The sequence below is a fragment of the Pantherophis guttatus genome, chromosome 4, assembly GCF_059756535.1.
Source record: "Pantherophis guttatus breed Tessera chromosome 4, ASM5975653v1, whole genome shotgun sequence".
Classification (NCBI taxonomy): Eukaryota; Metazoa; Chordata; class Lepidosauria; order Squamata; family Colubridae; genus Pantherophis; species Pantherophis guttatus.
In genome coordinates, this window is record NC_142066.1 from 64,740,043 (window position 1) to 64,765,498 (window position 25,456).

At 40.2% G+C, this 25,456-nt stretch overlaps 1 protein-coding gene across 3 annotated transcripts in view; it reads left to right on the forward strand.

Annotated features, from left to right (window-relative positions):
- The first annotated feature begins 8,548 nt into the window (after positions 1 to 8,548).
- Positions 8,549 to 25,456, forward strand: part of MOCOS (molybdenum cofactor sulfurase) — a 50,828-nt gene continuing 33,920 nt past the window's right edge. Inside the window, exons 1-5 of one of the 3 annotated variants that reach the window (XM_087894034.1) lie at positions 8,549 to 8,728; positions 14,932 to 15,021; positions 16,782 to 16,848; positions 18,447 to 19,085; positions 20,252 to 20,328. In XM_087894034.1, coding sequence (XP_087750160.1) covers positions 18,619 to 19,085; positions 20,252 to 20,328 — 544 coding nt within the window. In that variant the 5' untranslated portion in view covers positions 8,549 to 8,728; positions 14,932 to 15,021; positions 16,782 to 16,848; positions 18,447 to 18,618. Of the gene's footprint in view, positions 8,944 to 14,931; positions 15,022 to 16,781; positions 16,849 to 18,446; positions 19,086 to 20,251; positions 20,329 to 25,456 lie in introns of all 3 variants that reach the window. The other 2 variants (XM_034416344.3, XM_087894035.1) reach the window with 2 other exon arrangements.

Genomic DNA, 25,456 nt, shown 5'->3' on the forward strand with positions numbered 1-25,456 from the left:
TCAGAGGCACCTCCATCACTGAACAATTCTTAAATTTATGTGGTTATTTTGGAACATCCCTGAACAGTTAGAATACAATCTATCAATGTATTTCCTAAAACATAATTCCCACAACTAAATGCAATATTTTGGGTGCAATCTAACAATGGAGAATTGAGAGGAACAATGAGTTCACTTGATAGTCCTTTGTTTCAACCAAATAATGCATTTCCCTTTTTAGAGTCGCATCCTACTCTTGGGTCTTATTTAGTCTGCAATTCTAATGTGTTATTTGTCATATTTGTTTTGGAAGTTGAACACTGTTCCCTAACATAAAACACAGGCTGTCTGCCAAGGCATTCAGTGAAACTAATCTCTGGCACTGCTAACTTAGCTGATAAGATAGCCTAGAGCATTGATACCCAAGATCATCAAATGAAACATTAACTCTTCCAACTCCAAATATCCGTCCTGAAGAAGGATATTCTTGGTAAAAAATTATTTTAAACAGTTGCCAAGGAAAGAATAATCAATTATTTTTAAAAGATTAGTGCTTTCTCAGTTCTGCTAAACTCTGATGCTGTTCAGCTCTGTCAAAATTCAGAAAAAATCAGGTATAGCATTCAACACAAATTTCAGTGTTTCTGAAAAACAGGCTACACAACATCATATAAATGATTAAGCACTCTCAGGCTTGGGAAAATTGCTGAAACAAATTTTATCCTTCACTGCTATCCCATTTGTCTCATGACTTGTCCAACTCCTCTCAGTGTCTCTTGGGAGGCACTGCCTTAAATCTTCTGACTCAAAAATTGAGTATTTGAGGTCATCCTGATTCTGAGTGAATCTCTCTCTGTGCTCTGTGCTCTGCACTTGGTTATAAAAGTCTATAAACTACCATTATGCCAATGGTAGTCACAGGTCAGTCTCAACATTATTTAATTTTTATCCCCTGCTTTTATTACTTTATAAGTAACTCATTACAACAAATATTCATAATACTTCTTAATCCTCCTCTTTCTCCCCCACAACAATAATTCTGTGATATGGGTTGGGCTGCTAATGATTATTTATTTATTGGTTTGATTTATATGCTGCCCTTCTCTGGAGACTTAGGGCAGCTTACAATGCATTAAGCAATAGCCTTCATACTTTTGTATATACCTGCTTAGTAGGGCTTTGCCCCCCCCCCCAAGCGGTGTTCTTTTTTTTATATACAAAGTCAATTTATTGCCCCCACAATCTGGGTCCTCATTTTACCTACTTTGAAAGGATGGAAGGTTGAGTCAATTTCAGCAGGCCGGCCGGGCCTAACCTCTTTTTAAACTGTTTTTAAATTTTTTTAAATTTTAAATTTGTCTTATAAATTTGGGGTGTTTTAAATTTTGTTTTTCTGGGCCAAATTATTTAATTGTATTTTAATGGTTTTTTAACATTTGTATTATATGTATTTTATTTTTTGGTTGTTCACCACCCTGAGTCCTTTGGGAGTAGGGCGGTATACAAATTTAATTAAATAATAATAATAATAAAATAATAAAATAATAAAATAATAAAATAATAATAATAATAATAATAATAATAATAATAATAATAATAATAATAGTAACCTTGAGCCTGGTGAGATTTGAACTTACTTACATCTACTCCAGTACAGAGTTGTATGTTAAGAACTTGAATATTATAAAGCAGGAGTCTCCAACCCCTAGGATGCAGCCCACTAGTGGGCCATAGCTCATTCGGAACCAGGCTATGCAAGCAGTGGATGAGTGCTTGTCCGCATCTGCAGTTCCACTTGCATGAACGGTGGTTACTTGTGCTCACATGCAAAGCTCCATTTGTGTGAGTGGCGGACCAACATATAGGACTAAACCTAAAGCATATAACAAGATAACAAGAAAAGGCCTATCACTCACACAAAACCATCCCCTTTCTCCCACCTTAGACCATTATAAAGCAAAAGTCTTCATGGGTACCTCTATAGAAAGTGCCTTTAGCAAAAAATGGAGAATTGAGAGGAACAGAGTTCACTTGATAGTCTTTTGTTTCACCCAAATAATGCATTTCCCTTTTTAGAGTCGCATTCTACTCTTGGGTCTTATTTAGTCTGCAATTCTAATGTGTTATTTGTCATATTTGTTTTGGAAGTTGAACACTAAGCCTCTGTTCCCTAACATAAAACACAGGCTGTCTGCCAAGGCATTCAGTGAAACTAATCTCTGGCACTGCTAATTTAGCTGATAAGATAGCCTAGAGCATTGATACCCAAGATCATCAAATGAAACATTAACTCTTCCAACTCCAAATATCCATCCTGAAGAAGGATATTCTTGATAAAAAAATATTTTAAACAGTTGCCAAGGAAAGAATAAGCAATTATTTTTAAAAGATTAGTGCTTTCTCAGTTCTGCTAAACTCTGATGCTGTTCAGCTCTGTCAAAATTCAGAAAAAATCAGGTATAACAAGAAAGGGAGTAGTGAACAAGGGAGTGGTGAACAAGGGGCACATAAGTACATATCAGGAGTCACAGAAGCAAAACTAGGATCAACCATAAAGGGCTCAAATGCCAATGATATAAGGAATAAACAGGGAGAGCTTGAAATCCTAGTATATAAGAGCAACTAGGATATTGTAGTTATTACTGAAATTTGGTAGGATGGAATCCATGACAAATGGAATGAAATAAATTGTTCCAAAGAAACAGACCTTTTATGCAAAATGAAAAAAATAGCCTGACCAATCCAAAGCAGCACAAGGGACATAAAACAGGTATACAAGTCATAACAGGCAAGGAATTAGTAACGGAATACATAGCCACCCTTGATGAGTACATACCACCTGGACCAGATGGTTTACATCCAGAATACCACCTCTGACTGGTGAGACCACATTTTGAATAGTGCATCCAGTTCTGGTTATCATACAAGAAAGATGTTGAGACCCTAGAAAGAGTATAGAGAAGAGCAACAAAGATGATAAGGGGTCTGGAGGTTAAATTGTATAATAAATGATCAAGAGAACTAAATATTTCTAGTCTAACAAAAACAATGACTAGGGATGATATGATAGGAATCTTACTATCAGAAAGAAGAGGGAGTCGACCTATTCTTCAAAGCACCTGAGGGCAAGAGAAGAAATAATGAGTGGAAGATTATTAAAGAGACATCCAACTCAGAATTAAGGAAAATCCTGGCAATGAGAAAAATTAATCAGTGGAATGGCTTACATTTGGAAATTGTGGTGATCACTGAAAGTTTTCAAGAAAAGCCAGGACAGCAATTTATTCAGAATGGTATGAGATCTCCTGCTATAGCAGGAGGTTAGATTTGAAGACCTCCAATGTCCTTTCCAAACCTATTATTGAATCTTCTATAGGATGAGGAAATCACGGCATTCTGACTCCTCCTAAACAAACTTGATTTGAAAGGAAATAAACACTTAGTTTAAATGACGGGCAGGAAAACCTGAGTTGCTGGACATTCACAAGTGCCTCTAAAGCCTCTCTTTGAATCCTGACAGAATACAGGAAAGATGATAAAGAAATGCAGCTCATCTTACAAAGTGATTGTAATTGGAAATAGTGTGAAGTAATGGTGGAATTCATTTTTTTTTTACTACCGGTTCTGTGGCCGTGGCTTGGTGGGCATGGTGTGGCTTGGTGGGCATTGCAGGGGAAGGATACTGCAAAATCATCATTCACATTCCACTCTGGGGCCAACCAGAGGTGGTATTTGCCAATTCTCTGAACTACTCAAAATTTCCGCTACCGGTTCTCCAGAACCTGTCAGAACCTGTTGAATAGCACCCCTGGTGTGAAGGATCCATGTCTGTAATAAATATGGGTGTGCAGACTATTGCAAAATGGAAGAGTGAGTTTGGAAGCAGGCTTAAGACTAGTCAAATTGAAAGAACAAAGTAAAGGCTGAAGATGAATCTTCAGTATCAACTGTCCCACTTAGTCATCTAGCAAAGAAGGACTCCTGGGCATTTGTTTTGCCAAAAGTATACTTTGTTTGTTGTTGTTGTTAGTCGCAAAGTCATGTCTGACCCATTGCAACTGCATGGACAAAGTTCCTCTAGGCCTTCCTGTCCTCTACCATCCCCCAGAGACCATTCAAGCTCAGTGTGTCCATCTCACAGCTCATTCTTTGCTGTCCCCTTCTTCTTTTGCCCTCAATCATTCCCAGCATTAGGCTCTTCTTCAGTGAGTCCTTCCTTCTCATTAGGTAGTCAAAGTATTTGAGTTTCATCTTCAGGATCTGGCATTCTAAAGAGCAGTCAGGGTTGATCTGACCGGACTGACCAGTTTGATCACCTTTCCTGAAGCTTAGGTGGTTACCGAAGTAGTGTAAGCTGAATCTGAGATTTTCTTGTGCAAACAACACAAAGGAAAGTTCCCCCTCCCTCGAACACCTCTGGTTATCTGCAAATGTCCAATCAGGTGCTTATATATTCTTCAGGAAACAGGTGCTCGGTTGCATATTGTTAATGACTTTGGCTGGATGGAGCTTCTCACACAGCTCAGCTTCCATCCCCCCTTTTCTTCACATTCCAATCTTTCCCTCTGCCCCCCCCTCCCCCACATGGTAATGTCTGGTGCCAGATCATGAAACTTGGATATGCAGTCATGACAATCTGTTCCAAACAAATAGGAGATCCTTCTACATGGGTCAGTTTTAAATCAATTGACTAAATGCCTATAGCTTCCATAGGCTGTTAGGAGTTTCATTTCCAAGATTTAAAGTTACTCACCTTGGCAGCTGTTATTTCCTTTGTAGCTAAACAGTTTTTTTCACAGTTCGCTCTTTTTATGGCTCCTGAAATGCCATATTGTGTTCTTGATAAACAAACACATTCTAGTACTAATGCCTTCTGATTGAGATTTCCATGTTACTGGTTCCTAATTCTCATATCTAAGATTTGGACAGAGAATGAAACAAGAAAAAACACCATTCTCCTAAGCTGAGGAATGAAACAGGTGAAGAAGTGGAAATAAAGCTATGAGATTGGATCACATGTCTACTGTACCTCCTTTTTTGTAATAGTACTGGAAGGGTTTAAGTGCCTGTGCCTTTAAAAAATGCAAGCATGCCCAGTCTGTTAGATCTAGTGGAATATGCAGAAACCATTTCGGACATAAAGTCCACAACTAAAATGTCCCATGCCATGTAAGGGCTTAAGAGATGACAAATGGCAACTAGAACTGCATTCAGAAATCTCCTGAGAGCTAGTGTAGGTCATGTGGCACCAGTACCTAAAACTGCACATACTGCAGCATTCTGGACATTCTGGTGACAAGGGAATAATAGCAATATCTGCCAATTCCTGATCAAGTTGTCACAAGTTTTGGGATTCAGTATAGGGGCTTGTAACATGGCATCATCCCCTGCCGATCCCCATGATGTCACTGCCTGCATTGTCCTTACAACACTCATCATCTCTGACCCTGACCCCCAACTCATAAAAAAAGAAAAAATACTCTCTCAAAACTCTTCAATCTGCAGAAAGCCTCCTCTGTCTCTCACCTGGGAAGGGGCAAACAGAACTAGATAACTAATCTCTCAATACATCCTTCCCAAACAATTCCATATTAAAAACACAGTTCCAAACCATCCAGTTCCAGATTCTTCTCATGTCTTCAGAAACAAGAAGGAAGTAATATCAGAATTACCACAAATTACAAGCATATTAACCACAGTCAGTTCTGATGTGTAACAACTCCAAATTTCTAGTGAAGAAAGATAATAAGATAAATGCTTAAAAGGTTGTTATCCCATGTGATCAATCATATGACATGTTGTGCAGCTTTTCTAACAGTACCAGTGACCTGCTTTTATTTCCACTGCTAGAACAAGAGAGTTCTGGGCAGACTTGGGTGCTTGAAGATCTTCACCATTTCACAAGACTACTGCCATTTAAACTTACTGAATATTGGATTATAAAAGTAGATTTTGAGCTGGTGTTCCAGCTAACGTAGAGTGCTATTTCTCACATTATATTGGGGGGGACTTGAAAAAGCATGTGATTCTCACAGGAATCAGTTCTTGATTACTATTGATCAACTACCCTCTTCAATTCATTTCTACATTCTAAACCTCTAAACATTCTAAACCTCTAAAAATATCTGGCACAAATACTTGGCCTTTCTGAAATATTGGGGGGGGGGAAGTAAGATATCTCTTCAGATATCTAAAGTGTTTATATACAAAGAAGAGAATATATTTGTACTTTGTTACCCTCAAAGGAAGTATGAAAGCTAATAGGTTGAAATGATAGGGAAATATATTCAGGCTACTAGTCTAGGATACCTCCCACCACTAAGTTGTTTCTGCCAACTCACAGCCACCAAGTCATCATAGGGCAGCTCAACACGGCCAATTTGCCATGGAGACAACTCACCAAAAGCAGCCAGAGGGAGAGTCGGGCAAGCGGGTGGGCGAGGGAACGGGTAGGCAGATCACAAAATGGCAGTGTTGGCTGGGGGCTTTCCACTGGAGGGAAAACCAGGTAGGTGGATAAGTGAACAGAGTGCAGAGTGACAGTGTGGTGGCCCAGGACTTCCCATTTTCATGCTCCCTTTGCCGTGTCACCATTTTGAGCTCCAGATTGTTCAGATTTCAGTCTGTCTGAACTGTCCACCAGCAGTGGCAGTGTTCAAACTATTTGGGAGTGATGACAGTGAATGAGGTGGGTGGTGGGGAAACAGCAGCAGCCAGGTGCATTCCATTTTCACACCAGCCTGCCACTGGTGCCGCCTATTGGTGCCACCCCAAATAGCCCAAACATTGCTGCCACCGAATAGGTCAAACTCTGAACATCCCAGAGCTTGGCACAGCAGCAGTGGTGGTGGGGCACAGAGTGTGAAAATGGGAAGTCCCAGGCGCTGCTGCTACTGTTCTGCACTCTGCTCACCCATAAGGCTCTTTATCGGTAGGAAGTCCCTGGCTGCCACTGCTTTGTGCTCTTCCCAGCCACTCACTTGCCCAGCTATCCCTCTGGCAGCCCATGATGAGTTGTCCCCCTAGTGAATTGGCTGTATTGAATTGCTCTGTGAAGACTTGGTGGCAATGAGTTGGCAAAGGCAATTGTGGTTGTAAGTCAAGGATTACATATATTTTAGCCAATTCCCTACCCACAGGAGGCTGTAATAGATAACCACTAAGGTATCTGCTAATCTAGAATTCTAAATATTTAAGGTAAAGTTACAATTAGGCTTAGATGTTCTAGAAGTCTATAGTTAAATTTAGAGTCAAGTATCAAGGGGATATTTATAATTAATGGTAGTCTTAACAGTTAAAAATAACCAACTATACTGAAAAGATGGTGCACAGAAAAAACTAGGACTCATTGTCTATCATTTTAAAGAGCAGGACATAAAACAATGGATTTAAGTAATAGGAAGACAGATTCTGACTGAATGGTGAGACGAATTTTCTAGCAGTTTTGAGAGTTATGTGCCTTGTGTCCTTTAATTAGGATTCCCATATAAAGGAGAATGTTGCCTAGTGTCCTGAATGCTGTGATTCCCTTCGTCTCCACAGGGAGCATTTCTTTCCTAAATTTCATTCTTCTATTGCACCTTATGTTTGAATTCTATTTCCTTTTTAGTTCATCATATAAATACATTCTAGTATCTCATTGAATACCAATGATCAATTAGAATTATTTTACTTTTTTTCTCTCTAAATGTTTCTTTGGGCTTTTATATAAAAGTTTTACTGATACCTATATTCTTTGTCATTTCCCAAATCCTCATCTGAGTTTGTATATAACATACCACTAGATTTTTTTAATAATTATATGTTGTAAAGACATAATACCTAGTTTGATATATTAAAGCTAGAAGTGACTAATTTTAACATCACAAATAAATCCAGCCTTGATCTCAAAATACGGCTACTCTTTCTTCTCTCATGACTTGGGCATTGTTCGAATTATAGAATATCAGAGCTTGTCAATCAAATAGAGGGAATCTTTTCATTCATATTACTTTGCTGATCTTTGTAAATAATATTCTATAAATAACCTGTCAAAAATTAATATGAGATTTTTTTTTCATGCATGTGTATACATGCTAATCAAGATTTTTTTTAAAAAATCTTGTTAGGTCACCTAAATCATAAGTTATTCATTAATTGTACTTATGTAATTTACCGTATCTAGAACATAGTGGAAGCAACTACAAGTCATTAAGAGACCTAAGGTCGTTCGTAATGCACATTCCTATGTAACAATGAAATATGATATACAATAACACTAGCATAGTATCATGTCTGTGCCTCCTACTTAGTGCTGCTTATGCCAAACACACACTGAAGTACCATCTCCATATGGTAAGAGAGTCAGAGGAAGATACAGCTCAGCAGTAAAAAGGCTAAAGGACTCTCCTCATCCTGCTTCAGCAGCAAGACAAAAACCCTCATTATGCAGCTTGTGTTGCAAACAGAATTTCTACAAAGGGATAACAATGAAATAATTAAAAGGCCCTGGTTGATATTTTTGTTTGTTTGTTTGTTTATATTGTGCTTTCATTTTTTGGAAATTCGGTTCTAAAGCAATAGCTTTTTCCCTCTCCCCCCTTCTAAAATTCCACGAACTCAGCGATACTCTCTGTTCTGTCTCTGAGAGATCTAATTTGCTGATCTAATTTGCTGATCTGGCGAGAAAAAGCAGATTTTGCAAGGAGTGAATTGTTGCTATCCCTGTGGGCGATGCCAGTGGGAGGAGCCCGGGCCTCCTGCCTCTCCTGTAAGTTGATCTTTAATTGAGTTGCTTTCTGTCGTGAACGCTTATTGCTCGCCTCTTGTTTCGAGAAAGGTCTTTAACTGCAATGGCTGAGGATCCGTGGGAAAAACTTTTGTCTTTCCAATCTTTCCAAAGCAAGCTCCCTTCAGGTGCTGCTTATGGTTACGGTGGACAGGATCTGCAAAGATTGTGCCAGAGGGAGTTTCCCAGACTAGGAGGTAACCTGACATGTGGTGGAGGTGGCAGTAGGACGGTTGGTGGGAGAAAAAAAAATGGGCCAGGGAAGTGGAAACAGAGTACTGACTCTGCGATTGTTCCTGTGTGAGCAGTTACCCTACTAAGTACATGACCACATAGGTTTTGAAGAAGGAAATATTATATTTCCACATTTATTAAAAAAAAACAAAAAAAACAAGAGAATGAGAAAAGGTGATCAAACAGTAAATCTCAGTCTGCCCTTCTTACATTTGAGTCTGAAAAGAAAGGGACTGTTCAGTCAAAATAATTTTCACCTCTTGAGCTTTGTTACTCTGGGATAGTAAGGTTAGCAGCAGCTCCTATCTCTTGCTCCATTTCATGGATAGTAAGACTAAGAGCAAACAAATTGAAAGAGTATTTACATCACTGGGTCCAACATCTGCCAGGACAATCCAAATTGATGCATCCTTGACAAATGGCTGACCACCTTTTCCTTAAATATTGAGTAGTTAATCTTTGTTTTGTTATCTTTACTGAAGAATTAGTTTATTACTTTTCCTCTTTTTTATTAGGAACTATTTCATTTGCTAATACACACTGGATAGTTTGGCTAGAAGAAATCCTCTTTCTTATAAAGGAGAGGAATATCATCTGCCATTTCCTGGTCTTATGCAGCCTATAGCCCCCGTTTTTATGATCTCTCAGAATCTGTTGAAAAAAGTTTTAATTCCCAAATAATAAAGTTCCCCACCCAAAACTTAAATAGCTATGCTGCATAAGCAGGGGTAAGCAGTGTTTTATATTTCAGCTTCCTAATTCTTTGGACAGGTATGTTTGCAGGCAAGGGGAGTTCCTCTGTTCTTTTCCAGCATATATTGCAGTATCTGAGTAAAGAGATTACTGTTTACAGATTAGATTCATAATAAAACTGTTCTCCCTCATTCATTAGTTGTATGTGGCGGTACCTAGAAGTAACTTTCCAAAAGGTTATCAACAGTTATCTCCTATCCTTTTGTTATAGCACAAAACTATTAAGTAGGATGAAATGTCGCAATACAACATTTTGCAGTTCTGACTAGGAAACTACCTGCCTGAAGCACAGTAGGAGGTGCCCAAAAGAAACTTTGTGATTTGTTAGAAATGCCCCTCCTTTTTCTATCATGATACAGTACATACTTTTCTGATTGCAAATTATATTGCATTCTTCAAGGCATATGTTGCCTTTTTACATATATTGTGCTGTTTCTTGTTTTTGTACCTTAATTATGCTGCCCAAACCAAGTTTTAAATTTCCTGGAGGAGCTCATCTATCATGCACAAATACAATGACTTACTTAAATTGGGTATAATGACATATTTCTTTTTTTTCTTTCTCCATATATATGTTAAGTTTTGTTATTAGAGAAAAAAGCAGAGGTACTTGTGTGGTCTGAGGTTTGAGAAAGAATTTGAAATTATGGACATACATTTCAGAGCCAACAGTCATGCTAATATTTTAGAAAAATGCATTTGAGGCTGATTCCGTGAATTCTTAAGAGACAGGACTGAGTTCTCAGTTTAACTGTTTTTAGACATATGTTGGCAATACTATTTTGTTCTAAGCCTGATTTGATTCTTTAGAAAATTTTACTTTCAAGATGATATTGGATCCTACCTGATTCAGTTCTAAGTCTCTTATGTAATTAGATTCATGCTTCTGTTCATTGCTTGAAAAAGTTGGGCTAAACTGTTTTTATTTATTTTGGTTCAATATTAAGGGATGAAAGAAGTGTCTGCAAAACAATAGGAGTCGCAAAGTAGTTTTATTTTATTTGTTACATTTACTTGTTGCACATCTTGCAATCCAGATACTCTGGGTGGTTTATAACAGTAAAATTAAAATAATGTGAATATAATAGTAAAAACAATGAAACAATAAAAACAATAAGCAAACAGTGATATGAATTAAATATCACTTAAATATTAAAGAGCAGGATGTGTGTGGGTGGTATCGGTCATTAGTCTAATAGCTATCTCAAGTGTACTTTCCTATTGGGTCTCGAGGCCAACTAGCAGTCTAGGTCCATGATGGTGAACCTATGGCACTTGTGTCACAGCTGGCACGCAGAGTCTTCTCTGCGGGCACGCCAGCCATCGGCCCAGCCCAGCTTCACCACACATGAACATGTGCCTCCTGCCAGCCAGCTGGTCTTCAGGTGTCTGTCATGCATGCACAGGGGGCTGGGTGCATGCGGGAGGTGCATGAATGGGGGCGCTTGCATTGCATTTTGGGGGTTCATGCACACGCTCCCCCACACCCCGTTTTGGGTCTGCAAGGCCGCCTGCACCAACCTGGAAGCCAAAACGGGGCACAGAGGCGGGGCATATGTGCGAGGGATGTATGTGCATGCACGGGGACACGGGTGCATGTGCTGGGGACTCATTGCATTTTTGGGGTTCATGCACACGCACGCACATTCACATGCATGTGCGCGCGCTTTGGGCACTCGGCACCAAAAAGGTTAACCTTCACTGGTCTAGGTCTTTGGATTCTTACAGAAGAATGGAAGCAGACCTATAGGTTGGGTGGGCAGGATGTTTCAAAGTACTATGCAGTGTAGGGCATGTCATTTAATGGGGTGAAAATTAATTTTTGTGATTTTTTTTTAGTGAGGAGTTATAAAAATATGTGTTTTTACACCAAGAATTCAAATCTACTATTTTTGCAATTACATAAATTTAGCTTGGTATGGTAAATCCACATCAAATCATATACCCCACAAAAGTCTCTTGTAACCCAAATACTGTTAACTTTATCTTCTCAAAATTACACCTTCTGCTACAGAAATTAAAGTTTTTTTCTTCATGAATCTTATCTAGCTAAGAAAAAAATAATCCATGCAATCATAAACATCATAAACATCATAAACATCAGAAAGCAATTATCTGAGTGACAAAAATGTTTAAATGAGTTTCATCAAGTCTTGTTTTGATTTGTTCTTCAACATCAACCACCGACTTGCTTCTTGGCCTCTGGAGTAACTCTCATATTTTACATGTGTATACACTCTGCTTGCTGGCTCTGTGACCTGTTACACGCATCTCTGTATTGCTAGGGGATGACAGGGCCCACTGTGATACTTGCATTGGTTTGTCAATGAACTTCTTTATTTCTGCTGCAGTCAGTTGGCATGTCAAAGGTGGTTCATACTGGTTAATCAGCTCCAGCAGAGTGTATGCTCTGACGTTAATTAAAGGCATTTTTCTTGCACATACAGAAAAATCTCCCAGCGCGTGATTGTCTGCACCTCTCAAGTCAATGATCTTTTGCACACAGTTCTCTCTTAAATGTCATTTTAATGCAAGAGTGTCTGGATTACCATTTCACTGAAAGCATACCATGCTGAGTGTTGAATGGTTGGCAAAACAGCATCTACTACAGCTTTCTCTCTAGGAGTCTCTGGAGGCTGGAGACAGCAAAAAAGTCACTTCCTATCCAACCGGAAGTTGGGAAATGGGCCATTTCGGGCCTCCGGAGGGCCCCCGAGACGGTGGGGAAGGCTGTTTTAGCCCTCCCCAGATGCATAGAGAGGCCCTTGATCCAGGTGAGAAAGAAAAACGGGCCTTTCCCACCCACCCCCAGGCCCTCCGGAGGCAGGAAACAGCCTGTTTTTCTACTTCTGGTGGGCCAAGAAGGCCCAAAAATCATCTGGCGCACCAGAGCTGAGCTGTGCCCACTGATATGGCTACGCGTGCCACCTGTGTGTCATAGGTTTGCCATCACAGAGCTAGACTCTCCTCAATGCAAAACACATGAAAACCTACTTGGAATTTTCCTGGGTTGAATATCTGGTATTCGCTCCTTTGGTCACATAAACATACTCAGCGCCCCCATAAACCCTGCCATTTGCATGCCTGCAATCCCTGCCACTCCTGTGCCTCAGAGATGCCCTCCAACCATCCACTGAACCCCTAGCAACCCCCCATCCCTACTGTCTGCTGCCCAATTACCAAGAGGCATGGCTACCAGGAGGCATGGCTATTTGTCCCCTGCACCGAATAACCGGGGTAGAAATGTGCCTCAGGAAATGGGACAGAATGGGAGGCATGGCTCAGGAGGAAATTGAAATCTGTCAGAAATATCATCCTAATTAGATAAAGCTAAAATATTGACTAAGAGAATAATTGTATGACATGTCAGAATTAGTGGCTTATGCTACTATTATAAGAAAACATCTTTCTTTTAAAGAGGCTAAGGGATTACATTTAGAATTGCATCATTTGTTGCAAATATCTTTTTGGACATTTTCATATGCATAATGTCATTTCATCCAGTTCTATCTGTGTGGGTGGGGTGGGGTGAGGGTTAAGATTCCCCCCTCCCTCTTTCTCTTTTTCTTTTTGAGAGAATGACTTCCTTTAATGTCATGATTTTATTTTTGCTGACTGCAATTATAGAGAATACACTTGGTTGGAGAGGTTTCGGGGCGCAGTTGATAGTTCCTTTTCTCAGAGGGGTCCTTCACATTTATCATGCCTCTTCCTTGAGGGCTTTGTTATGCAAACATTTTTGACATGTTCTTCAGAATGAAGGAAGACTGATCCTGAAACAGAAATCAAATTTCTGATTTCTGGATGTGCTTGGAAGGACTCTATTATTAGTCAATCTGTCCCTTTCAGAAGCACCATGAATTTCCACGCACCATAACTGTCTTGACATCATTCAGCCAAGGGGCTCCCTGCAAAAGCATAAAATGTCCGTAAGGCAGCAGGAACTTTGGCATCCCAGCCCCCTGTGTGCATGCAAAGTGCAGTGGGTCATGTTTTGCCTCTTGCCCACAAAATATCACATTTTCCCCACCAATCTTTCCAGTTTCCACTTCAGGAAGCTGAGCTGGCAGGACTGCTTTCAATGGGAACGCAGAGCTGAAATGTGCAGCTACTTGTCCCATGCTGTGGATTGGTTGAGACAAATGTCCCTTGACAATTTGTCTTGGACTAGAGTGTAGGAGAGGAACACTGGTGGTTGGAGAGGAGTGGAGGGCCTGCCCATGATGGATTGATTACAGTGGGGGTCCTGCAGTGAAGTGGGCACAGCAATGTGCCTGCGGTTAATTATCCTAGACCTGTTGAGACTTTCTTCTCTGTAACAGGCCTGCAAGTGCTGAAAGTCTGCTATGATATTACGCCCCGTCGTTCTCTTTATTAGACATACGTAGTTCCCTCACTCATTTAGCTCCAGACCCCTTATTATTTATTATTTACCCTACCATATTATCTACTTTGAAACTATTCTTTTATTGATGCAACCTAGGATTGTGTTTGCTTTTTTGGCAGCTGCAGCACATTGTTAGATCATACTTGCTAGGATACCTAGATCCTTCTCACAGTTGTTACTGTTGAACCAGGTACCATCTATTCTGTATCTGTGGATTTGGTTTTTCTTGCCTATGTGTAGGACCTTAACTTTTCTCACCATTGAAGTGCATTTTGTTGCATCTTGAGTATAACTATTCCCTCTAGCTTGGTGTCATCTGCAACTTTGATGAGTTACCCTTCTATCCACTTATCTAAATCTTTATGGCCATGATCTATTAATATGTCTAATAATTAGTCTAAATGACTTAGTTTAGTTGGATATTGAAACCTATGATTGTACCTCTTGCAGAAGCTCATATACAAGAAAGGCACCATTGCTCTAGTTTCTCAGATTATGGATGATAGTGAATTTAGATTTTTAGATAGTCTTCAAAGTTATCTTTTTAGGAAGGATAATAAATTGAATATTTTCACTACAATACAGATAATAAATTGAATATTTTCACTACAGTACAATGATTCTAAAATTAGTTTGACTTTATTTTATTGCAATTGTGTTATTCTCTATTTAATAATAAAATATGTTTAAAAGTATATATTTTAAATCCTATTTATTTCCTGTAAAGCAGTTTGGGAAAAATTGCTTAGATTGAAATTGATTGAGGGGAATAATTGGTAGCTATAATGTATTTTCCTCTTTTCTGTTGTAGAAATTACTTATCTTGACCATGCAGGTGCCACTCTCTATCCAGAAACCTTGCTAAAAGCCTTCACTGATGACCTCAGTACAAATGTCTATGGTAAAGTAAAATTAAACAATATACCATATTTTTCAAACTATAAGACGCTCCGGACTATAAAACACACTTAGCTTTTGGGGAGGAAAACAAGAAAAAAAATCTGCCTCTGCCTCCCAGCAATTTGCCTCCTTGCAGCAAACAGCAAATAGCCTGGTCAGTTTCAGGACAGCCTGATTTAGCATGAGCAGCTGATTGGCAGTTGGATCGGCTTTCCGGAATACTGCCCATCAGCTGTTCCAGGCTGCGGAGATCGCTGCCGCCTATCACCACCCATCGCCGCCGCCACCTATCACTGCCTCCACGAGCCCATTTTTAGCCTCCGTGCACCCCATTTTTGGGCTCCGTGCACCCCATTTTCAGCCACCGCACATCCTGTTTTTGGCCCATTACAGGCAGCAGTGATTACTTCCGCCGCTGCCTATCCCCGTCGTCTGAAATGGGCTGAAAATTGGACGTGCAGAGGCCAAAAATGGGACACGCAGATTTGGTGATAGGTGGCAGTGACGATGGGCGGTGGTGATGCCAATGGGTGGCAGCGATCCCCGCAGCCTGGAACAGCTGTTAGGTGGTATTCTGGGAGGCAGATCCAACCGCCAATCAGATGCTCATGCTAAATCAGGCTGTGCTGAAGCTGACCAGGCTGTTTGCTTTTTGCTGCAAGGAGGCAAACTGCTGGGAGGCAGAAGTCGAAGGGTAGGGGCTGGTGGGTGGGTGGGGCTTCAGCAACATTCGCTCTATAAGACGCGTAGACATTTCCACTCACTTTTGGAGAGGAAAAATATGTCTTATACACCAAAAAATATGGTAAATTTTGTCCTTCCTTACAATGAAAAAAAATCCCAGGCATTTCAATGTTTTGTTCTAAATTAGGATGTGTTTATTTATTTATTTATAAATAAAATAAATAAGGCTTAACAGACATTTGCTGCTATCTAATGCTTTTCCAGATTGTTTTTTAAAAGATGCTTATTTATTTAATTAAACAAAATAGAAAAAAAAGGAAGGAAAAAAGGAAAACCACAAAACAAGATGTTAAGTCTCTCTCTCTCTCTCCCTCCCTCCCTCCCTCTCCCTCTCCCCCTTCTCCCTCTCTTTCTGTCTCTTCCCCCCCATCTCCCCAATATATTTGTATGTTTGCATGTATTACAGTAGTTAATTTATATAAATAGGGTCTGTAGTAAGATCTGCAGTTGTGGAGAAGAAATGGGAAAACAAAAAGCTCAACAGCTGTACTCTTCGGGTCATAATAATTCGTTAAAGAACATTTACAGGAAAAATAATGATGTTCCGCATAGTACTCTTGCAGAATTCCATATGATTAGGAGTTTCTGATTTTGAAAAGCACTACAATCATATTTCACATTGGAAGGAAAGGGACAGCTTCTGCTTTATCCTTAAATCATTTTCTAATATTTGGTAAGAGTTAGAATTCAGTTTTTTACAAGGTCATACTAATATTGATAGAATGAAAGAAAATAACAGTTTCAATAGGCTGTCTCAAGATTTTATTGTATTTTAATATGAAAAAGAATGAGGTTCCAGTCTACCCTCGGCAGTCTCTGGCTTTGGGCTGGACAAGGACATCATATAGGGTTGTTCTGAGGAAGAACCAGAGGAGGAAGTGTTCCCTCTTGGAGGGGGGAAGCAGGAGAAATATAAAAATTAATTAAGTGTAAAAATACAGGAATTAAAATTTAGACAGTAATTTCACAAAGAATGAAGTGTGTTTTGATGAATCACTGTTTTTTTTTTAAATCTAGGAAATCCTCATAGCCAGAATATCAGCAGCAAACTCACATATGACACTATTGAACATGTTAGATTCAGGTAGTGTAATCCTTATTTTATGTGCTAGATGTTTTGTTTCACATTTGCTTTGGGATCCTTTTGGCACCCTATATTTCTTATATGCTAGAAACATGATCCAAAGTATATTATATAGAAGTAAGGATAAACATTATATATTAGCGATATTTTCTCTTACTCTTCTGAGCTGTTATTGACTAAATAACATTTTAATGATAGGAAAGCTCTCCTAATTCAGTTTTGTCTCCAGAAGACAAGGGCAGAGCTGAATCTAAAGCTTCCAATCTACCGGTAGTTATTGCTCAAAAGCCTCTGCTTGCCTGGTACCCCCCTGCAATCGCTTCTGTACACTACCACCACTGCTGCCAGTTGTGTGCTCCCCCCCCCCCACGATTACTTCTGCATGCCACTGGTGTCAGTTGCCTGGCACATCCCTGATGGCCCTGCAATGGAGTGCTGCCCCCCTCTCCCTCTGCTACCAATTGCTGGCTGTGGCATGCTTCCATTGGCGGGTAGCTTCTTGTCCCATGCAGCCAAAGGCTTGGGTCAAACGGTGTCTGAGTGAAGGGGCAGGGATAAAAGCCAAGTGCAAAGGGCCAGGGGACCATTGGCCATGGAGAATCTCTGGGGGAGGAGCAGCAGAGGAGGAAAGTTAGCTGTGAATCAGCTGAGGCAGGTGGCTAGGGGTGAAGGGGGCATGGCTAATGGTGAGCACTAAATGTCCTGAACCCTCTCCAGCAGGATGCTCTCAACAGGGCAAGCTCAGAGTTGTTGGGAGTCGGGGAGCATGTGCTTGTTGACTTACAACCACAATTGACCTTTGGCTGTAAATCATTGTAGATGTTAAGATGCCCTTGTGGCTGTCTGCAATCCCCACTGTCTCCGTTATGATCGATAAGCAAACAAAGCAAAATAGCTGCCTGCCAAAGACAGAAAGGAAGCTCCCCTTGGTACACAGAAGAGCTGGCCTGAAGAAAAGAAGCTTAGATCTTTATGGTCAAAGTTTTTTTTTATCTCCAGCCCAGCGTAGGAGTTCCTCCTGTCTTTGTGCTCTGCACTGCAGACTCCAGTGCTGGACTCCAGTGCCAGAGTTCACTTATTTCCAAATACCATCACCACCCATGCCAGTATCATTGTGGAAAGCCTAGTTGCCACTGATCTTTGCTGCTTTGCACAGTTTTACAAGCTGTGTGTGTTGGGTGCCTGATATGGGGCTTGAGGCGGCATTTCTGCCACCTCAAGGGCTGAAGAAAATAATATGGCAGTGAGGAAGCGCTCTAGGCCTTCAGTATTACTTTGTATCAAGTCAGGGAAATTTATGATCTAAAAAACCCAAATTGGGAATTTCCTGGAAAAGCACATTTGACCTAATTTGTCTCCCATATTGAGGTAATTGTCTCCCATTATTTTTACTTTTGGCCTATCACTGAACAGAACAGAGCATATTCTTACATTGCAGTAATTAACAACTTTTGTAGCTATATATCTTGCCCAATTTGATTTGATTTTAGATGCCTGCATAAGTTAAACAGAAGTAGTCAGGAAAATATTTTAATAGAATAATATAAGATGGAAACACAGGAATTCAATATGTCTGTGATCCTGTGTTTATTTTATAGGATACTACAGCACTTCAATACAACAGTTGAAGACTATACTGTCATTTTTACTTCAGGAAGCACTGCTTCATTCAAACTGATTGCAGAAGCTTTTCCTTGGATACCTGAAAACGTGGGGGAACCTGGCAGCCGATTTTGCTATCTTACTGATAACCATACATCTGTGATAGGCATGAGGGTGATCACTGCTGCAAAAAATGTCCCATTTGTTCCAGTAAAACCAAAGAATATGTTATCAGGAGCAAATATTGTGGAAGGGAAAGTCAATAATTGCAGTACACCACATCTCTTCTGTTATCCTGCTCAGAGTAATTTTTCAGGAGTCAAATATCCGCTTTCGTGGATAGAAGAGATACAGTGTGGAAAACTCTGTCCCATTCAGATCAAAGGGAAGTGGTTTGTGCTTTTGGATGCAGCATCTTACACCAGCACTTCTCCCTTAGATTTAAGCATTCATCAAGCAGACTTTATTCCTTTATCATTCTATAAGATATTTGGATTCCCCACTGGCATTGGTGCATTGCTAGTAAAAAATGAAATTGCTTCTTGCTTGAGGAAAAGTTTTTTTGGAGGAGGAACTGCTGCTGCCTATTTGGCAGAAGAGGATTTTTATTCACCAAGACAATCAGTGGCTGAAAGGTAATGTTATAAAATAAAGATAGTCCTTGACTTAAAACAATTCATTTAGTACCCATTTGAAGTTACAACGGCACTGAAAAAAGTAAGCTATGACCATTTTTCACACAACCGTTGCAGCATCCCCTTGGTCACATGATCAAAATTCAGATATTTGGCAATGGACTCATATTTATGACAGTTGCAGTGTCCCGAGGTCATGTTCGACTTTCTGACAAGCAGTCAGTGGGGAAACTAGGTTCATTTAACAGCTGTGTTATTAACTTAACAACTGCAATGATTCATTTAACAACTGTGGCAAGAAAGGTCATTAAATGAGGCAAAATTTACTTAACATCTCTTTTAGCAACATAACTTTTGGGCTCTATTGTGATATAAGGACTACCTTGTATCATTTTTAAATGTTTTTATGTGACTTGAGTTTCTAGTGACTGGCTCAATTTAGATACCAAATCTGATCCAAGCCATAGTCTAAAGAACAAAGAAGACAATAGTTCTCACCTCTCTATTTATTAAATATTAGAGTTATAGAATTCACGATTGGAAATGATCTTAATGATAATCTATTTGGCAAGTCTTGCAGAGATTATATGAACTCCTCCATTTTTAACAAAATGAATTGGTAAATCACATGTATATATTTATATGTGTAATAATGCTTCAATGTGTTTTTCATTAATTCTTTTTTATGAATTTGACAAATTAGTTAATTTTTTCAATGTATAGGGTCGTCCAATTTAAAACAACCCTGGGCTGTTTTACAACAACAATAACTTGAAAACCAGATAAAACATGAAACAATTCATATTTTAATTAGCAGCTAGGGACCAATTAAAAACTTCTTAAAAACATCTCAGAGTTGGACTCCTTCGGATAATTGGCCTAACATCTACCAGGTCTTCAGTATTTTTGAAAGGCCAGCAGAATCAGAGCTGTCTGGATTTTGAGGTTAAGCTATTTCGCAGGATAGGGTTGATAGAGAAGGCACACTTTTTGAGTCCTATCAGATCACATTATTTAATAAAAAAAAGAACTGCAGCATATATAAAGCCTCTGTGAGATCTAGTGAGATGGGCATAATTAATAGACAGTTTCATTTAATATTTAGATTATACAAGAAATGGAAACAAATTGTAGTTTAATATTTTACTTGTTTGTACTTCATGCAGGTTTGAGGATGGGACAGTTTCATTTCTTGATATTATTGCAGTGAAGCATGGATTTGATGTTTTGGAAAAAATAACAGGTAGGATTGTGCTTCTCAGTAGAAATGTAGTCCACAGGATGCAGCCTAATTGCTGATCAATCAATGCCTTCTCATAGCCAACACTAATTTAAGATCTGGTAATGAAATACTTGAACACACCAGTTTTTAGATCACCTACTAATGAGACACTTTACCACTATTGGAAGAAATGGATGTGCCTTTAATTGCCAAAGGGCTAACACCTCTGTTCCTTTCTGCTTCTTTTGATACCTCTGAGTATAGTTTTCAGCTAGCTCAAATAATATCATTTGAAACAAAAGCATTGATGAAATTTGATAGACTTCTCACAAAAAAGTTGAAACTGTCTTTGATTATTTGTTATCTTTGTTAAGATAAATATCCCTAGTTGATTTAGACTTCTTCATAAAATTTAAGACCTCTTATCTTGGTTGCTCTCCTCTGCACTCTTTCTAGATCCTCAACATCTTTTTTGGATTGTAGTGACCAGAATTGGATACAGTATTGCAAGTGTGGCCTTACCAGTTCAATATAGAATTATACTATCACTTCCCTTGATCTTGACATTTTCCCTGTGTTGATGCAGCCCAGGACTGTGTTGGCTTTTTGGTAGCCTGAGCGTACTGATTCATACTTAAGTGGTGGTTCACCAGGACAGTAAGATCCTTTTTATAGGCACTACTGTTGAGCCAGGCACTGCTTGTCCTGCAGCTGTGCTTAAGTGCAGAACTCCAGAGATATGGTCAAATCAGATAATTATGGAACAAGATAGCTAGATGAAAATCAGCTAGATGTTTATTTCCAAGAGCACTATTCAAAATATGGAAGTTTAACCTGAAGACTGTTTGAGCTGGGCAGAGGCCTACAATATTTGATTTCTGATCAAATATAAGGAAGAATCTGGAGCAAAGTTGGGAAGGAGTAATTGTTGGGACCAAACCTGGCATTGAGGTCCCCTATTCAGAACTACAAATGCATTTGGATTCAATAGTATAATATCAGCAACATAATTTTCCAGTTCAGCCTACAAGATTCTGGGTTTTGCTCATTGGAGGCAGATAACTATTTATTAGCAAAAGGGAATGGGGGTTTAATTGAATTGAAACTTCTATGGCATACAATTTGAGGGGGAAGGGCCTTTTGAAGGGATGCAAGATTATCCCCCTTGTCATGGTCAGATCATCCCCTGGTGTCCCTGAGGCTCTCATATGCTGCCCCCCTCTGCAGGGAGGCTGGACCCATTCGGATGGTCCACTCCCAGCAACTGATAGACCCTAATGGATTCCAGAGGGAACTTGGGGATATCCCGGAGGTGTTGCTGCATGATCCTGCTGAAGTTGTGGTGGCGGCTTGGAATTTAAGAGCAGCTGTGGCTTTGGACAAGATTCTGATAATGGAATCTCTCTTGGCTCATCGCTCTTGACCCTCCCATGGTTTATGGAAGAGCTATGGGTTCTGAAAATGGCCAAGAGATGCCTAGAGCAACAATGGAGAAAGATAAGAGATGACTCCAACTGGACACGACATTGAGCCACTATTAAGGCCTATCTAATGAAAGTAAGAGTGGTAAAAAAACAATATTTCTCTGCTCTTATTGCATCCTCGGAGTGCCACCCAGAGGCTCTGTTTCAGGTTGCCCGTTCCTCCCGAGTCTGGGGGCTTGGGCAATCTTTTACAGGGCTGGGCAGAGGAATTTGTTCAGCATCTAGTGGACAAAATTCTTGGATTCGTTCCCAGTTGGACCCCATTTGTGGGGATAGTCCATGTGAGATGCCTGGGGAGAGGTCCACGAGAGAAGAGAAGTCCAAACAAAAGGCAAAGAGTAATGTTCCAAGTGAGGCAAGGCAAACCACAAATCAAAGCCGGGGGAATGTAAGCCAAAGAAAACAATTGTTCCTGGCAAAGACTAACTCCCCACAGCTTCTCTTTAAGTTACTCTCCTCCAGGTGTTCCTTGTGAAGATGGGTGGGACAACCGCCTTGGAGTGACTGCCACTGCCTTGTAGCCCTTCTATGGGCTTGTCTACACTCCGCTCTCCTAGGCACAGGTTCAGAGGAAATGCTTAGGAAGAATGCTTAGGGAAGAACCATCTGGAATGGTTTGAACCCATTGGACCTAAAAATGTAGACAGGGCCCTCAGGACTGTGAATGTGTCCAACTGTTCTCTAGAGCCCTGCTCCCCCCCCCCCCCACACAAACTTGTTAAAATGCCCAGCATTGTGTGAATTGGTTCTGGCAGTGATTAATTCTTTTTTGAGTGAGGGGATTATTCCTCTAATTCTTAAAGAGGTATAGTTTGCTCTCTCCAGCAAGAGAAACCGTCAGTGGACATTTCCCTTTTGGGAGGAAGGTGGTAGAAAAAGTGGTGATGCTATAGCTTCAGAGGGCCTTGGAAGAATTTGAATATGTAGGTAATTTTTGTCATATTTCAGAGCCAGATATGAGAAAGAAATGGCATTGGTAGCATTTCTGGATGACTTCAGGCATGGGTGGAAGGTAGTCCTGCACCCATCTTTGCTTTTCTTTACTTTTTGGCAGGTTTCAGTAGCATCAATCATGATACCTTTCTGGACTAGTTGAGAAGGATGAGGATGGGATGGCACAGAGCTATTCCAGTTCACCTCCTTCCTTGGGAGTTGATTCCAATTGGTGATGATTGAAGAGGAAAGATCCTGTCATTGCCCCCTTCTATAGGGATGCCATAGGGATGGGTGCTTTCTCCTCCTTTTTAACATCTACATGAGGCTGCTGGCTGCACTCATCTGTTGCCATGTATATTTCTACCTCTGGTGAATTAAGGGAAGCCATGACTGTCATATCCTGGTGTCCGGAACCTGTGAGGGTATGGATGTGGAACAACAAGCTTTAGCTGCACCATGGCAAGACTGAGTTGCTTTGGTTTTGGATTCCAGAACTATGTCACCTTTGGTGCTGGATGGAATTGCACTACTTTAGACAGATCCAGTGCACAACCTTGTGATTCTCCTAGATTCATGATTACTGCACAGCTTCATCTTATGCACCAGTTTTATCTGTTCCTGTAGCAGCAAGTTCTGCATACATTTATTAATATCAGAACTTATTCATGCCCCAGTCACCTCCAAATTGGATTACTGAAATGGATTACATTGAGTTGACCTTGAAGAATATTTGGAAACTTCAACTAGTGCAGAATGCAGGGGTGTGAGCAGTTATGTATGCTCTGAGAACCTTTTGCTCCAAAGTTGCATTGGTTGACAGTTTTTCTCTGGGTCTAATTTCTGGATTTTAATTCAATTTATAAAAGCAGGATTAACTTTTTAAGTAAATAGTTCCAGCATTTTAAAATGCCTTCCAGCAGTGGGTTTCACATTATGTTACTACTGGTTTGTCCCCTGCGCACACACTTCCTTTGTGTGTGCACATGCCCGGTTCATACATGTGCCTGCTTTCTGTACATACCCTCGGCCTTCTGCACATGCGCTTTGCTTGTGCGTGTGCCTTCCACACATGCGCCCAGCCCCAAATAGGATGGCATAGAGCCGGGGCAAGTGGGCAAGCCCACCCACGATTTCTGCTACCAATTCAGGTGAACCGGTCTAAGCCAACTGAATACCACCTCTGATGCCTTCCTGAAACAATGCCTTTCCAATTTCAAAATCCAATTTCCTGAATTTTTTTAAAAAAATTGTTTTTTTCCCCTTGATCTTTTCTTTCGAATCTAGTATTTTTCTCGAAATGCTCACTCTCTGCTTAATAAGTAGCTCTGAGCAAATAGTTCTGGATTTTTCCTTTTGGGGTTAGATTTCGAGTAAAAAGGAATCCTTTTATCCAGTTCCAGACACTGTTCACTAACTCCGCTCCAGGACTGGTATTAGCTGTTTCTCGGCTGTCTCAGCTTCATGGCAGCCATCTTTTGGCTGCTGCTTCTTCTTGTCATAGCTGAGAAGGAAAAGAAAGCCCCGGGCCAGGCAGGAGAGATGCGGCTCTCCACAACCTCACAGGACGCCCCTCTTTGCTTCACTGCTCCTACAGCAGTGGTAGGTTGCTCCCGGTTCAGTCCGGTTCGATTATGTGTGTGAAGAGAACCGGTGGTAACACTGGTTAGAACCCACCACTGCCCTACAGGGCAGCTTTGGCTCCTTTTGGAGCCCACCAATGGGAAGAACTGGGTACAGGAGAGCGGAGGCCTGCTGTTCATGGTTGATCCTGCTGCAACGTCAGCTGGAAGTAAAAAATTGTTTTCACAAAATAAATCTTTCAGAATAACTATGTTTGAAACTTTTATTACAGCCACTCTGAAATTAAGCTTATTGCTTAATTGTTTTTAAATGTTGAAAACCTTTTTTTCCTTGGTAATCCAGAATGATGACTCATAAAGCGATTCCCCCCTCCACACCGTTGCTCAGAAAAAAAATCTCTCTTTAGCTGTAAATCAGTTACATGCAAAAATGTAATGGTTCATATGGCCCTTATGGCCATATAGATTGGGTTATGGCTGTGAAATCCTTCAATTCACAAAAATGTCAATTTCTGTAATCTGCTTAACAAACCATAGAGTGCACTTGATGATGTTATGATCTCTCCATTTTCTGGAGCCTGCATAGACAAGAATTAACTTTCTGGCTGTTGATCTCCACTGCAGTGCAGGGACATTTGCTTTGCCATTAATCTTCACTGGAAGCCATGAATCCTCACAGGAAGCTCTGTTTCTCTATGCTGAAATGAAAGGGGTGCTTATGGAAAATATTCTGTCTCTTAGCTCATGTATATGGAAATTCTACATCTGATAAACATTTTCTCCCTTTGCTAAGTCAAGAAATATCCAAAATTCTGTTTTTATTTTTTGCACCAAAAGCCTCTCCATTTTTCTATTATTTTCCATAGTTTAACACTGTATACAAAGTAAATCATTTTATTAAATTTCTCCAATTCCCCTGCCATTCTTTGAATCTACATCATTATCTTTTTGAATTCAGTATATTATTTTCCAAGCTCCATGTCTTTCTCCCACTGAACTTAAATGTATTACTCTCTCAATCTTCTGCTTTTCTTTAATTTAAAGACAGAGGCTACTCTCTGAACCCTTATGTTGGACAGGATTCTGGGCAGGCTTAGCGCGGCCACATGTTTACTGGACCTGTGTCCCTCCTGGTTGGTACTGGCCTCC